At 43.8% G+C, this 16,856-nt stretch overlaps 1 protein-coding gene across 1 annotated transcript in view; it reads left to right on the forward strand.

The window, feature by feature from the left end:
- WDR35 (WD repeat domain 35) overlaps window positions 1-16,856 on the forward strand; it is a 157,923-nt gene that overhangs the window by 31,762 nt on the left and 109,305 nt on the right. The window contains exons 9-13 of the mRNA XM_040348549.1: window positions 938-1,063; window positions 2,385-2,570; window positions 7,409-7,441; window positions 8,135-8,158; window positions 16,527-16,587. Coding sequence (XP_040204483.1) covers window positions 938-1,063; window positions 2,385-2,570; window positions 7,409-7,441; window positions 8,135-8,158; window positions 16,527-16,587 — 430 coding nt within the window. The remainder of the gene's footprint in view (window positions 1-937; window positions 1,064-2,384; window positions 2,571-7,408; window positions 7,442-8,134; window positions 8,159-16,526; window positions 16,588-16,856) is intronic.

The raw sequence follows: 16,856 nt of genomic DNA on the forward strand, positions 1-16,856 counted from the left end.
ATCCCAAGCTTTGAACATCTCACAGAGCACTGTTCAATCCATCATCTGAAAATGGAAAGAGTATGGCACAACTGCAAACCTACCAAGACATGACCGCCCACCTAAACTGACAGGCCGGGCAAGGAGAGCATTCATCAGAGAAGCAGCCAAAAGGCCCATGGTAACTCTGGAGGAGCTGCAGAGATCCACAGCTCAGGTGGGAGAATCTGTCCACAGGACAACTATTAGTCGTGCACTCCACATATCTGGCCTTTATGGAAGAGTGGCAAAAATAAAGCCATTGTTAAAGGAAAGCCATAAGAAGTCCTGTTTACAGTTTGTGAGAAGCCATGTGGGGGAAGAAGAAGGTGCTCTGATCAGATGAGACCAAAATTAAATGTCACTCTCTAGATGTGCAAAGCTGGTAGAGAAATCCCCAAAAATACTTGCAGCTGTAATTACAGAGAAAGGCGGTTCTACAAAGTATTTACTCGGGGGGGCTGAATACAAATGCACCCCACACTTTTCACATATTTATTTGTAAACAATAAATAAAAAACATTTATAATTTTCTTTCCCCTTATGAATATGTGGCATTTTGGTGGTGGTCTATCACATAAAATCCCAATAAAATACATTAATGTTTTAGGTTGTAACATTGTGACAAAATGTGGAAAATTTCAAGGGGTATGAATACTTTTTCAAGGCTCTGTAAATTCCACCACTGTTCTTCGCGTACATTAGTTTGCCCCTGCTGATGGCATTCAGAAGCCTGGGGTATAAAAACACAGCACGTCCTCTGTACAGGCTAGGTGACTGAAGGCCTTTTTTTTTGTTTTGTTTTTTAAGGTAGAGTTGTATGCTTATACAGTATTTACAGATTGCCAATTGTAGAAGTGGGAGTTATTAGAGAGAAAAATTTCTGTCTATTTAATTCATTTTAAATTTTTTTCTCAAGCATCTACGCACCCTAAAGGTTCCGGGAAAACAAATGTCTGCTGTGTCCTGGGAAGGAGGAGGGTTGAGAATCGGACTGGCTGTAGATTCATTCATATACTTTGCAAACATTAGACCAGATTACAAGGTAAGAAATGTAATGCACATGGGAACATCATATGCACCACACAAATGACACCAACATTTATAGAACTATGACACCTTCTGCCAGATTTTTATTACCAGTGATGCGTTGTGCTCTTTCTTCTTCAGCATAGAATGCATTAAAGCGGAGGTCCCAATTTTTTTTTTTTTTTAAAAGCCAGCAGCTACAAATACTACAGCTGCTGACTCAAAGGATCACTAAAGTAAAATGTATTTATTTTTTTAAATAAAAAACATGTTATACTTACCTTAGCTGTGCAGTTAGTTTTGCACAGAGTGGCCCCGAACGCTGTCTTCTGGGGTCCCCCGGCAGCTGTCTCTCCTCCTCCTCGCAAGAACTTTCCACCTTCATGCGAGCTCCCTCGCATGGTGGAAAGTTATTGCGGGCGCGCTCCCATGATACAGCCGGTGGCTGTATCACTCGGCCTCGCCCCCCCCGACACGCCGCATCATTGGATGTGATTGACAGCAGTGCCAGCCAATGGTTGCGCTGCTTTCAATCCATCCAGTGTAGCCAATCAACGGCCAGACTCAGAAACGAGGAGGATGACAGGGACGAGCGCGGAACTCTCGAGGGGTCAGGTAAGTAAAACGGGGGCTCGGGGGGCTGCGGTATTGTCCGATGTTTTTTTTCACCTTAATGCATAGGATGCATTAAGGTGAAAAAACATTTACCTTTACAACCCCTTTAAAATATGGACACCTACCTGTTCAGTGCACCCACGATTTTGATTTTGGCACCCTAGGTTGACGCGTGCCTTGGTCCTCATGTCTTCTATCTCCCATAAGACAGCGGGGGGAGCGAAGACGACGTCAGGAAGTGGAGTAGATTATCCACAGATTCTGCGGCTATCTATGCTCGGAAGTGGGTGCAAATACCTGTATTATACAGGTTTCCGCACCCCCCTCCCCCTTAAAGGTGCCAAATGTGACACCGGAGAGGGGGAGGGTTCCGAAAAGCAGAGGTTCACTTTTTAAGTGAACCTCTGATTTAAGATAAAAAATAAATAAAAAAAACTTCTGCCTCTACAACTCTTTAAATAACTCTATGTTCAATTAGCTTTCTTGTCTATAATTTGGCCACACATGGTTTAATAAACCAAATCCCTGTCCGTACAATTATCGGGTGTTATTGATTATTATCATATTTCATTATTGACTGCAGAAGTAATCTTATTTGATATTTCCTGATAGCATGGCATGATTGAGCTCTGAGATTTGCATTTCATGGGAAATTTGGTGATTTGTGCACAAATGAAGCATGTGTTTTTTAATTGTCACATTATATATATTTTTGCTTGCAGTGGGGCTTTTGCTCTAACACCGTTGTATATGCTTACACAAGACCTGATCGTCCAGAGTATTGTGTGGTTTTCTGGGATACCAAGAATAACGAGAAGTTTGTGAAGTATGTAAAGAGCCTGATATCTGTGACCACATTTGGCGATTTCTGCATTCTCGCTACCAAGGCTGATGAAAACCATCCGCAGGTTGGTCTGTTGCTTTTAAAACTGAACTCCAATCTTCCCATCAGTCTTGTACAGTTGTGTAGGATTCGCTGCTGTACTGAACAATAGTTTCCACTTATTTCACTACACACTGTGAGCATAAGGCTGGGTTCACACTATACTACACGACTTTCATCTTTCTTTGCTCTGCGACAATGCTTGTTATAGGGGGCTCCCAGATTCCGATAAGCCCCCCGCCCGCAGACCCCGACAACCAACGGCCAGGGTTGTCGGGAAGAGGCCCTGTCCTCATCAACATGGGGGCAGGGTGCTGTGGGGTGGGGGGCCGCAGTGCGCCCCCTGCCCCATAGCACCTACCTCCCCATGTTGAGGGCATGCGGCCTGGTGCTGTGGGGTGGGGGGCCGCAGTGCGCCCCCTGCCCCATAGCACCTACCTCCCCATGTTGAGGGCATGTGGCCTGGCACGGTTAAGGAGGGGGGTCGCTCGCTCAACCCCACCCCCTTTCCTGACCGGCTGGGCAGCTGCTCGGATACGGGTCTGGTATGGATTTTGGGGGAACCCCCTCGCCGTTTTTCGGCGTAGGGGGGCTCCCCTTTAAATCCGCACCAGACCCATGGGCCTGGTATGTTCTTGGAGGGGAACCCATGCCAGTTTTTTTGTTAAAATTTGGTGTGGAGTTCCCCCTCAAGATCAGTAGAATACATGTTGCAATCCAAAGTCGGAGCGTGCAAGACTGCGTTCCGACTTTGATCCTACTTCAATGATGTTCAATGGGCTGAAGTAGGATCAAAGTCGGACCAAAGTAGTACAGGGAGTGTCTTCAAAGTCGGACCGACATGTGTCGGACCAGTTAAGACGGCTCCCATAGGGAAACATTGCTTTTCATGAAGCATTTGCAACACTTTTGGTTCTGACAGCGATTCGTGCAACAAATTCAGGAAGTTCTAAAATGCACCACTTTTACGTTGTGTGGGACTGAATGCGCCACTTTACATTGTGTCACATTGAATGTGCCAAATGTAAAAGTGGAGCTATTTAACACCAAACATAAAAAGTGTAGCGCATAAAATTAGAAGATCACCCAGATGAGTGGATGAATAAACCGTGCATCAAACAAAAAATGAGAAAAATTGTGATGACAATACCGTATATCAACCCTTTTTTTTTTTTTTTTTTTTTTATATACAGTCATGGTCGAAATTGTTGGCACCCCAGAAATGTTTCCAGGAAATCAAGTATTTCTCCAAGAAAAGTATTGCAGTAACGCATGTTTTGCTATACACCTGTTTATTCCCTTTGTGTGTATTGGAACAAAACAAAAAAAAAGGAGGTAAAAAAGGAAATTGGACATACACAAAACTCCAAATATTTACTGGTCAAAATTCTTGGCACCCTTTCAAAATTGTGGATAAATAAGATTGTTTCAAGCATGTGATGCTCCTTTTAAACTTGTCTGGGGCAAGTAACAGGTGTGGGCAATATAAAAATCACACCTAAAAGAAGATAAAAAGGAGAGAAGTTCACTAAGTCTTTGCATTGTGTGTCTGTGTGCGCCACACTAAGCATGGACAACAGAAAGAGGAGAAGAGAACTGTCTGAGGACTTGAGAACCAAAATTGTGGAAAAATATCAACAATCTGAAGGTTACAAGTCCATTTCCAGAGATCTAGATTTGCCTTTGTCCACTGTGCGCAACATTATCAAGAAGTTTGCAACCCATGGCACTGTAGTTAATCTCTCTGGGTGTGGACGGAAGAGAAAAATTGATAAAAGGTTGCAACGCAGGATAGTCCGGATGGTGGATAAGCAGCCCCAAACAAGTTCCAAAGAAATTCAAGCTGTCCTGCAGGCTCAGGGAGCATCAGTGTCAGCGCAAACTATCCGTCGACATTTAAATGAAATGAAACGCTATGGCAGGAGACCCAGGAGGACCCCACTGCTGACACAGAGACATAAAAAAGCAAGACTACAGTTTGCCAAAATGTACTAGAGTAAGCCAAAATCCTTCTGGGAAAACGTCTTGTGGACAGATGAGACCAGGATAGAGCTTTTTGGTAAAGCGCATCATTCTACTGTTTACCGAAAACGGAATGAGGCATACAAAGAAAAGAACACAGTACCTACAGTGAAATATGGTGGAGGTTCAATGATGTTTTGGAGTTGTTTTGCTAACTCTGGCACTGGGTGCCTTGAATGTGTGCAAGGCATCATGAAATCTGAGGATCACCAAAGGATTTGGGGTCGCACTGTAGAGCCCAGTGTCAGAAAGCTGGGTTTGCATCCGAGATCTTGGGTCTTCCAGCAGGACAATGACCCCAAACATACGTCAAAAAGCACCCAGAAATTGATGGCAACAAAGCGCTGGAGAGTTCCAAAGTGGCCAGCAATGAGTCCAGAGCTAAATCCCATTGAACACCTGTGGAGAGATCTTAAAATTGCTGTTGGCCTTCCAATAAGTGAGACCTGGAGCAGTTTGCCAAGGAAGAGTGGTCCAAAATTCCGGGTGAGAGGTGTAAGAAGTTTATTGATGGTTATAGGAAGCGACTGATTTCAGTTATTTTTTTCCAAAGGGTGTGCAACCAAATATTAAGTTAAGGGCGCCATGAATTTTGACCGGCCCATTTTTGGAGTTTTGTGTGACATTATGTCCAATTTGCTTTTTTTTCCCCTCCCCTTTTTTTGGTTTTGTTCCAATACACACAAAGGGAATAAACGTGTATAGCAAAACATGTGTTACTGCGATACTTTTCTGGGAGAAATACTTTTCTGGAAAGTTCTGGGGTGCCAACAATTTCGGCCATGACTGTACAGTATATGAATGAACACTAAATGGTGTGTATATATAAAAACCTTAGTAGAAATTTAGTGAGAAAAAGTCCAATGTGATAAGAATTGGTGATGATGGTCCCAATGCCTCGGAATGAAGTGCAATAAAGAAATCCACCACTAATCATTAAAAGGAAGGCTTACCAGAAGTACTGTACCCTAATGGACATATTCCCAGAGGGTCAGTAAAGCAGGATATAAACCACTCTCAGGCCTGGATCGTCGGCTGCATTTCTCACGGAGACGTCACGCACGTCAATCAGAGAGGAAACCCAGAGATCGAATCAGGTAAATGGTCGATTCTAAAAGGTGATCAGCGCTTTCAATTGTACAAAGTGGCAGCGGTGGAGTTTTTACTGACGCGTTTCGCATCAAATAGTGCATCGTCGACCAGATCCAGGCCTGAGAGTGGTTTATATCCTGCTTTACTGACCCTCTGGGCATATGTCCATTAGCCCCTCCCACCAGCCATGATGTGCTTGCATTGCATAGAGTGCATGATATGTGCCTACTGTACAATGTACTTGCGTATAAAAACATATCCTGTTCTCTTTGTATTGTCTGCTTTGTGTGAAATCCCTGGTGTTCCTGCCAGTCCCTCTACTTTCCTATTTAAAAACTGACCACACTAGGTATGAGAACACACATGGTCAGTTCTCTAGCTGTCCTGGGAACTCGGCCTACTCTCCTTCAATGATCAGACTTGTCCCACACCCTTTCACTGGGAAGCTCAGTGTAGTGTTTCTTCTCCTCCCCCAACTCTTATGCAGCTGAGAACAGAGGGAATGTGATCACTTATAAAAAAGGGAAAAGGGGTAGTTATAATGTTTTTTCATATCTATACACACAAATGTGTTGCCTTTCATTTCTATTTTAAACAATGTTTTACAAAGTGAGGGTTTACAATCACCTTTAAACAAAGCAGTAGGACAAAAATGTTTTTTACCTGTGTACATATTACCCTTCCAACCTATGCTGCTAGTTTATGTCCCCTTTTCTGAAACGTGTGTGCTGTCAGTACAAAATCCTATATATCCTATATATTTTACTGTTCCATTAACTGAAATCTATTAAAGGGGTGGTTCACCCTAAAAACTACTTTTTTTTTATTAGACTGGCCCCCCACATTACAATACGATTAAGGCTATTATTATTTTTTTTGATGCTGTACATACCTTTGTACAGCATATTCACCCGTTGCTTCGGGGTTGCGAGTCCCGCGGGAGTGGGCGTTCCTAACATGTCTGTGATTGACATTTTGACCAAAAACAAGCTCCCCCCGTCGCGTAAGCCGCGTCACGGTTGGCGAAAGGAGCCGAACGGCGAGTCAGCGCTATACTGCGCATGCGCATCGCCGTTCGGCTCCTTTCGCCAATCGTGACGCGGCTTGCGCGACGGGGGGAGCTCGTTTTTGGTCAAAATGTCAATCACAGACATGTTGGGAACGCCCACTCCCGCGGGACTCGCAACCCCGAAGCCACGGGTGAATATGCTGTACAAAGGTATGTACAGCATCAAAAAAATAATAATAGCCTTAATCGTATTGTAATGTGGGGGGCCAGTCTAATAAAAAAAAAGTAGTTTTTAGGCTGAACCACCCCTTTAATTACATAACAAGAGAACAAAATATGGGATTTTTAAGGTGTCAAAACTCAACAGCGACAAGTAATATATAAAAATATATCAAAGTTTTATTTAGAAACATCAAAAAATCCACAATACATGGAATAGATGCAGCTGATTATAATCTACATGTTTCGCCAAACGATGGCTTCTTCAGGAGAACTTTTAGCAGGCACTGCATATATGATCACTATAAATTGAAAATCACAAAATTTTGACAAAATCCATACAAAAATGTATAATTTTAAATGGTCTTTTATACAATTTTGTATGTATTTTGTCTAAATTTTGCACATTTAAAGGGATGGCCCTTCTCATAACAATCAGGAACGTCTTCTGTTTTCTAGTTTTGTATTCTTAATTTATTATTTTTTATTATTATTACTTTCTTTTTTTTTTTTCTTTACAGGATGACAATGACTCCGATACAAACAGAATTAAGGTAACATCTGTATTCTAAATCTTTTATTTAGCGTTTCTATTAATACTTAAGTGATTGTAAAAGGTAAAATTGAAAAAAACTAAAACTTACCTGCTCTGATTCTCCTCTTTGTGGTCCACTGCCAGCACTTCTGGCTCTTCCCCCAAAACTGAGTGACCCCATAGCAAGCCACCTGCTATGGGGGCACTCGCGCTGCCTACCTCACGAGTTCCACTCTGTTTATCTATAAGACACATAGAGCAGGGCTCGGCCATGCCCCCCGCTCCCACCTCATTGACTATGATTGACAGCTGTGGGAGTCAATGGCTCTTGCTGCTGTGTCTGAGCCAATGAAGAGGAAGAGAGCCAAGAGAATCGTTGTTCTAATGCACATCGCTGGATTAAGATCGGGCTTAGGTAAGTTTTTAAGGTGGTTGGGGGGGGGGAGCCCGCACGAGCCCACATAAGCCCACATAAGCCCACATAAGCCCACACGAGTGCCATAGAAGGCATGAAGGTAAAAAAAAATTCAGCCTTTGAAACACTTTAACTTCTATTAATATGCTTAATATGCTTTTACCTTATTTCTTTCCTTTTAAAATTAATCAATAATAAAACATCTTAGAACCGTACTTTTTTTAAAGCTTTTGTTATAATCGTATTTATATTTCTGTTGTCATAATGCTCTCTTCTGTCCATCTTTCCAACCTTTAGGGACCACCAGTCTCTGGAGCACAGGTCAGTTTTTCCCTTTTTATTCTGGCATTGTTGAAGTTGCTGTTATTTTTAAATACACCTAAAGGATCCTGTATGACAATCTTCACCTTCCCTAAGTGAGCCAATTCTTTATTTGTGTCTCACATGCTCCCCCTCGCAGACACTGCAGCTCACAATAGGAGAGTTTCAGCAGCAAAAAGTAGTAGACAGGACTAGTTGTGGGCAGTTGCTGATTGACAAGCTACAGGCGTGTGTATCAGCAGTGAAGATGTTGATTACTACAACCCTTGGAATGTCTCCTTACCCACTGTAGTACCCACATTAGGGAAAAACATTCATCTATTTTCAATAAGGGCCGGTCCATACTAGAACGCAGTGCAAGAAAGGCCTGTTCCGTGTATGTTTTCCTCACCATGTTCAAAACGCACTGTCTTTGTGATCTGATGCGGGTGCCAATACATTATAAATGCAAACGCAGTATGCTTGCAGGCACCAGATCACATGGTACCGCAGCACCATGCGAATTTGGAGTGATATGTTTTTCAAAAGTAGTGCATGCACTACTTTTTGTGCAATTTCAGCCCATTTAAATGAATGGGCTTAAAATCACACTGCAGGAAAAAACACGAGAACATGCACCATGTTCCTGTACGATTCTGGTGTGAACCGGTTCTTCATGCTTATTGCAACGTTAACCTGAAAGTGATTTTTATGCCTTTTTACATTTTTACATTGTTAAGGTTTCACATTTGAAGGTTTGTTGATTCTCTCTAGTAGAGCTGCACGATTACGTTATCGCATTTTTTTTTTTTCCTGTTGCGGTCTTGACAAAGTATTTCCCGATCTTTCTATGCACAGAATTATCTCGGTCTGCTGAAGCCACAACTGTAAAATCTGGGCAGTCTGCCAAGTATCAGAACATTCTTTATCAGTGGAACCTTAAAGCGGGGGTTCACCCAAAAAACAAGTATATAACATTACATTCAGTATACCTCAAACATGTACAGTATGCCGTTTTTTTTTTTTTTTTTTTGGAGGGGGGTGTACATACGGTATTAACGGTATTTTCCTCCCGGCTTCTGGGTAGTCACTCCCGCGGGACTGGGCGTTCCTGTGCAGTGCCGCAATGTCATCTGGGACTTCGCTCATATGATTGACGTGCCTGAGAAAAACTCCCACCGGTGGATAAGGCGCATCATGACTTTCCGAAAATAGCCGAACTGCGAGTCGGCTCTATACTGCGCCTGCGCACCGACTAGGAGCCGTGTAGCGCTGACTGCGCAGGCGCCGTATAGACCCGACTCGCAGTTCGGCTATTTTTGGAAAGTCATGACACGCCTTATCCGCCGGTGGGAGTTTTTCTCAGGCACGTCAATCATATGGGTGAAGTCCCAGATGACATTGCGGCACTGCACAGAAACGCCCAGTCCCGCGGGAGTGAGTACCCGGAAGCCGGGAGGAAAATACTGATAATACCGTATGTACACCCCCCCCCCCCCAAAAAAAAAACGGCATACTGTACATGTTTGAGGTATACTGAATGAAATGTTATATACTTGTTTTTTGGGTAAACCCCCCCTTTAAGTCTAAACACTGTAACAATTTGTCTTTTACATCAAAGGAACAGACTGCTAAGTGGTTAAACTTTCCTAATTTACACATAAGGACCCCTTCACGCCGATATACGTCGGCAGAAGGGCGCGGCTGGGCACAGGCACGTACCTGTACGTCGCCTTTAAGAGCCCATCGCGACCTGGTCCTGTTCTCCGTGACCCGATCGATGCCGGTGTCCCACGATTGGGTCACAGAGAGGAAGAACGAGGAGAGGTGAGTGTAACCTTCCCCGTTCTTCCTAGTGTGGCTGTCGGTGATCGTCTGTTCCCTGTGTTAGGCCCCATACACACGATAGAATCCATCCGCTGAAAAATCCCAGCGAATGGGTTTCAGCGGATAGATCCTATGGTGTGTACACGCCAGCGGATCTGTTTCCGCGGATATATCTCCCCTGGGATGGATTCCAGCAGATCGAATATTCGCTGACATGCTAAACAAATCCATCTGCTGGAATCCATCCCAACGGATGGATCCGCTGGTCTGTATAGACTCACCGGATCCATCCGTTCGAAGGGATCCCCCGCATGCGTCGTAATGATTCGACGAATGCGTGGAATTCCTTATATGACAGCGTCGCGCACGTCGCCGCGTCATAATCGCGGCAACGGCGCGACACGTCATCGCCAGAGGATTTCGGCGCGGATTTCAATGCGATGGTGAGTACACTCCATCGCATAGAAATCTGCTGAAATCCTCGAGAGGATTTATCCGCGGAAACGTTCCGCTGGAACGTATTCGCGGATAAATCCTCTCGTGTGTATGGGGCCTTAGGGAACGACGATCAGTGACGTCGCACGCACAGCCACTCCCCCCCACAGTAAGAACACTCCCTTAGTACACACTTAACCCCTACAGCGCCCCCTCCTGGTTAACTCCTTCACTGCCATTGTCATTTTCACAGTAATTAGTGCATTTTTATAGCACTTTTCGCTGTGAAAATGACAATGGTCCCAAAAATGTGTCAACATTGTCCGATGTGTCCGCCATAATGTCGCAGATCGCCGCCATTAGTAGCAAAAAAAAATTATTAATAAAAATGCCATAAAACTATCCCCTATTTTGTAAACGCTATAGATTTTGCGCAAAGCAATCAATAAACGATTATTGTGATATTTTTTTTAACTAAAAATATGTAGAAGAATATGTATCGGCTTAAACTGAGGGGGGAAAAATGTTTTTTTTTTTTATATTTTTTTGGGGGATATTTATTATAGCAAAAAGTAAAAAATATTGCATTTTTTTTTTACAATTGTCGCTCTATTTTTGTTTTATACAGCAAAAAAAAAAAACGCAGAGGTGATCAAATACCACCAAAAGAAAGCTCTATTTGTGGGAAAAAAAGCACGCCAATTTTGTTTGGGAGCCACGTCGCACGACCGCGCAATTGTCAGTTAAAGCGACGCAGTGGCAAATCGCAAAAAGGGGCCAGGTTCTTTACCTGCATATTGGTCCGGGGCTTAAGTGGTTAAACACCAAACCTTTTTCTGACATTTGTTGGTTTCAAGTGTAAAACCATTTTTTTTGCTAGAAAATTACTTAGAACCCCCAAACATTATGTATATATATTTTTTAGTAGAGACCCTAGAGAATAAAATGGTGGTTGTTGCAATATTTTATATTGTACTGTATTTGCGCAGCGGTCTTTCAAATGCAATTTTTTGGGGAAAAAATTACTTTAATGAATAAAAAAAAAAAAAACTAACCAGTAAAGTTAGCCCAAATTTTTTTGTGAAAGATTTTACGCCACTGGAATCGTGCTCTTCATTCTAAGCAAGAAAATCGTGATGCTCATTTTGGACAGAATCGTGCAGCTCTACTCTCTAGTGCAGGGATATGCGATTAGCGGACCTCCAGCTGTTGCAGTCCCATGAGGCAAAGCAAGACTCTGAAAGCCACAAGCATGACACCCAGAGGCAGAGGCGTGATGGGACTTGTAGTTTTGCAACAGCTGGAGGTCCGCTAATTGCTTATGCCTGCTCTAGTGGTTCCCCTGTATTTCAAGTGGTGTAGTCGGCACACCTTGCAAATGACTGAAGAAATTAGATCCAGTAGCTACATAGAGAGTGTTATATTGAGTCATGAGTAATCTAATAACCATGAGAAAAAAAACGACAACGTGCAATCATATTGCAACAATAGATGCAGCATGTATGCGTAGTGAGCAGATATGGCTCGTATCTCTACAAACTTTATAATGGAAATAACGTTTTAAAGCAGTTTTATGTTTTTGTTTTTTATTGACTGCCATCAAGCTGAAACCACATACAGAAAAACCAAACTGATTGGCTGCATGTTTGTTTATCTAGACCGGGGATATGCAATTAGCGGACCTCCAGCTGTTGCAAAACTACAAATACAATGAGGCATAGCAAGACACTGACAGCCACAAGCATAACACCCAGAGGCAGAGGCATGATGGGACTTGTAGTTTTGCAACAGCTGGAGGTCCGCTAATTGCATATCCCTGATCTAGACGTTTTTCGTTTTATCATAGCATGCTCCCATGCAGTATTTTTTATCCCTCTGTTATTGTGCCTAGTCAATAATGGAGTTGTAGGAAATGAATCTAAACCAGGTCTGAACTAACCTCCCCAAAGTATTGGCACAGCTTCAGAAAGTAATGAGCCACCTACATTGATTTGTTGATCTCTTGAAGGGCCAGTCACTAGGTTTGCGAAGAGTGTGAACAAAATAAGTCATTCTACATATCAGTTGTCAGGGGTTCACGCCAAGATGTAGAGCAGGGGTGCCCAACCTTTTAAATAACGAGGGCCACTTAAGCAACTTGGTAACCAATCGCGGGCCACAAAGAGCGGAGCGTGCGGATGACAGGTCACGGCTACTCTCTAGGCCCTCCGATCTGCCCAGATGGAAGGGGGCGCATTCCCTTCTGTTTTTCGGATTGGAGGTAGGCGGGCCTAAATTGACGTCTGTCACTCTATAGAGGTGAATTGAGGGTCCCATTTGGTCGGGCTGATCGTGTGAAAAGGGCCTAAAACTGCTTTCACACTGATGTGCTGCGGTCTACCCACACCGCGAGTGCAGCATAGTGCACCTGTGTCTATCCTGCGGGTTAGCTGAACTTTGTTATAGACTCCCCCTGTGGCAAAGCCGGCGCTGTAGAGAAAAAAATCAGCTTATGGGGCTCTGGTCCACAGCCGCTTTCTTCCACTACCACCAGCTTCATTCACAACACTGATGCTGTGGCATGGCTGGTCGGCAACCTGCGATCTGGGCTTGCCAACCCACTATTCCAGAGCAGAAGGCCGCGGGCCACATCAGAGGGCTACGCGGGCCACATGTAGCCCCCAGGCCACTGGTTGGCCACCCCTGATGTAGAGCTTTAAGGACACCCCCACTTGCTTTTCTCTGTTTTAGTGCCGGTTCACACTGCTGCGCTGTGAATTTGTTCAGTTTTTTCAGTCCATTCTGAGGTGTGAAATTACCGCGATTTTAATGCAAATTTATGGAGTGGGACAGAGCTGCGATTAATGTCTCTAGCCAATGGAATCATAATGTAAAAAAAAAAGGTGTTAACTTCCTGTGTACTTCCTGGTTTTTGTGGAGAATAGTGTGGTGGAATTTGCACATATGTGAACCATCAAATGCGATTCCAGAACGATTTCCATTCATGTCTATGGAGTCTAAATTTGCAACGCAACGCTCTAAACTCGCACAAGACCCTTTTTTTTTTCATCGCATCGCATTCAGAGAGGAATCGCAACGCATAGGTGTGAATGACCATCATTGAAAACAATTACTTTTTGGATGGCATGCAAATCTAGTTTTTGTTTAATGCATCACATTCGGTATCAACTCGCACAATTGTGAACCGGTGACTTGTTGGTATGGTTCCCCTAACGAGATGGTTCCTGTAAGGACTGCGTAGACGCAATCCTTGCCGACCGAAATCTCCTGTGCCTAGACCTCCTGGACCAGATTCAGAAACAAGATACGACGGCATATCTCCTGATACGCCGTCGTATCTCTGAGTCTGGCCCGTCGTATCTATGCGCCTGATTCAGAGAATCAGTTACGCATAGATATCCCTACGCATAGATATCCGACTGGTGTAAGTGTCTTACACCGTCGTATCTTAGGCTGCATATTCACGCTGGCCGCTAGGTGGCGCTTCCGTATAGTTACGCGAGGAATATGCAAATTGGGTATTTACGCCAGTTCAGAAATGAACGACCGCCCGCCGCTTTTTTTTACGTCGTTTGCGTTAGGCTTTTTCCGTCGTAAATTTACCCCTGCTCTATGAGGGGTATGTGCGGTGTATCCTATGTTAAGTATGGCCGTCGTTCCCGCATCGAATTTTGAAAATTTTACGCCGTTTGCGTAAGTCGTTCGCGAATAGGGCTGGACGTAATTTACGTTCACGACGAAAGCAATGACGTTTTGCGGCGGATTTTCGAGCATGCGCACTGGGATTTTTTCACGAACGGCGCATGCGCCGTTCACAAAAAACGACAAATACGCGGGGTCAAGTCAAATTTACATAAAACACGCCCCCAACATCCCCATTTGAATTAGGCGGGCTTACGCCGGCCCACATACGTTACGTCGCCGTAACTTAGGGTGCAAGTTCTTTCTGAATACGGAACTTGCGCCCAAAGTTACAGCGGCGTAACGTATCTAAGATACGTTACGCCGGGCGGATAGATACACTATTGTATCTGAAGCCGGCCCCCTGTCTGTAGGATGAAGTAGTCTCCAACTGGGAGCCTAAAGTTGTGGTCTGGTGATTACTTAAAGCCCAGAACACAGCTGACTCATAAGTGAACTGGCTGTTTACTAGACCTGAACCCAGGCAGGGTACCTCCCTGCTACACAGTGTATCCACAAAACCTGAAGAGTTAAAGGGGAGTTCCAGCCAATATTTATGTTTATTAAAAGTCAGCAGCTACAAAAAGTGTAGCTGCTGGCTTTTAATAAACAGACACTTACCTGCTCCAGCGTTCCAGTGACGCGCCGGCCGGGGCTACGCTCCTCTCCCCCCCTCCCCGGCCGACGTCTTCATTGTCACTGTGGGCACCCGGCCGTGACAGCTTTCGGCTTCACGGCCGGGCACCCACTGCGCATGTGCGAGCGGCACTGCGCGCGCGCGGCCCGGCGCTGCGCTGTTTGATTGGACAGGCGATCGCCTAGGACCTGTCACGTGTCCTAGGTGATCGCCTACAGGGAGGGGCTGCCAAAAGGTGATTAAGCTTAATCGCCTTTGCAGCCCCTCGGCGGAAGGAGGAAGTGGGACAGGAAGTCCCCTTCTCCTGAAGCCCCCACTGCCCCCCCCCCCCCAAAAAAATGACATGCCAAATGTGGCATGTAAGGGGGTGAGGAGTGGGATAAGCGGAAGTTCCATTTTTGGGTGGAACTCCGCTTTAACGTGGTTTCTCAAAGCAAAACAATCTAAATTCATAAGTCTAAAAAATTCTACACAATTATTGAAGTGTTTGTTTGTGTCTGTGTACACCGATCAGCCTTATGACCACTTAGGCCCCGTACACACGATCGGTTTGTCCGATGAAAACAGACCAATAGACTGTTTTCATCGGACAAACCAATCGTGTGTGGGCCCCATCGATTTGTTTTCCATCTGTGAAAAAAATAGAACATGTTTTACATTTTTCCTATGTTTATTTTTTTTTGTGGTTGGACTGGATGGACTTGTGTCTTTTTTCAACCTGACTAACTATGACTAACTATGTAACTATGGATCAAAAACCGATAGAAAAAAATGATCGTCTGTGTGGAAGTCCATCGGTCAAAAATCCACTCATGCTCAGATTCAAGTCGACCCACTGCACGGAAGCATTGAACTTAATTTTTCTCAGCACGTTGTAGTGTTTTACATCACCGCGTTTTGGCACGGTCGGGTTTTTGACTGATGGTGTGTAGGCAAGACTGATGAAAGTCAGCGTCATCGGATATCCGACGAAAAAATCCATCGGATTAGATTCCTTCAGATATCAGATCGCGTGTATGAGGCTTTACAGGTAAAATAAATAATGTTGATTATCTAATTACAATGACATCTGAAAGTGGGTGGGATATATTGGACAACAAGTGAACATATTGTCCCTGAAGTTGATGTATTGAAAGCAGAAAAAATGGGCAAGTGTATGGAATTGAGCAATTTTGACAATAGCCAAATTGCAATTCTAGGCAACTGGGTGAGAGGATGCCAGAACAGCAGCTCTTGTGGGGATGTTCCTGGTCTAAAGTGGTTCATGAAAGGAAAACTGGCAAACCGGCAACATTACAATGGGTGGTCAAAGCTCAGTTATGCAGATGAGAAGGAAGGCTGGCCCATGAAGCCCGATCCAATTGATGAGCTACTGTAACTCACATTGCTGAAAAGGTTAATGCTGGTTCCAGTAGAAAAGTGTCAGAACACGCAGTGCATCACAGTTTACAATGTAAGGGGCATAGCTGCAGACTGGACAGAGTGCCCAAGTTGACTCGTGTCCACAGCCATAAACTCCTACAGTGGGCACATTAACATTAGAACTGGACCACAGAGTATTGATTTTGTCTGATTAATCACGTTTTCAGGAGATCGATTTCTGTGTCTATGATACACTTTATAAATTCCCTGGTATTTATTTTACTAAACAGCTACACATACTTGTTGTATTATGATGATCAGATTGCTGTAGTTTGGTTGCTCTGGGTTACTTATTATTACCAGAACTTTTGTGCTCACAACAGTGTGAATTCATTTTACGTATATATATATTTATACTAAGATTCTGTGTATTCTTCTTACTTTTAGTATGTTCTGGTTTTATGTAATTCCATCGGAACGCCTCTGGATTCAAAATATATTGATATATGTAAGTACCTATCCATTTAATAAAAGATTGTTTTTGTGCCTCTAGTTTTTCCATTATCATGTTTTTAATTCTCTGAAAAAGGCTAAGGTTTTTTAATGCCGCGTACACACGACCGTTTTTCGGGCTGTAAAAAAATGATGTTTTTAATGGTCTAGAAAAAAAAAAGTTTTTTTCAACCCGATCGTTAAAGCGGCCTTGCCTACACACGATCGTGAAAAAAACTTGGCGCGGTGACGTACAACACATACAACGGCACTATAAAGGGGAAG

The sequence above is a fragment of the Rana temporaria genome, chromosome 4, assembly GCF_905171775.1.
Source record: "Rana temporaria chromosome 4, aRanTem1.1, whole genome shotgun sequence".
Classification (NCBI taxonomy): domain Eukaryota; kingdom Metazoa; phylum Chordata; class Amphibia; order Anura; family Ranidae; genus Rana; species Rana temporaria.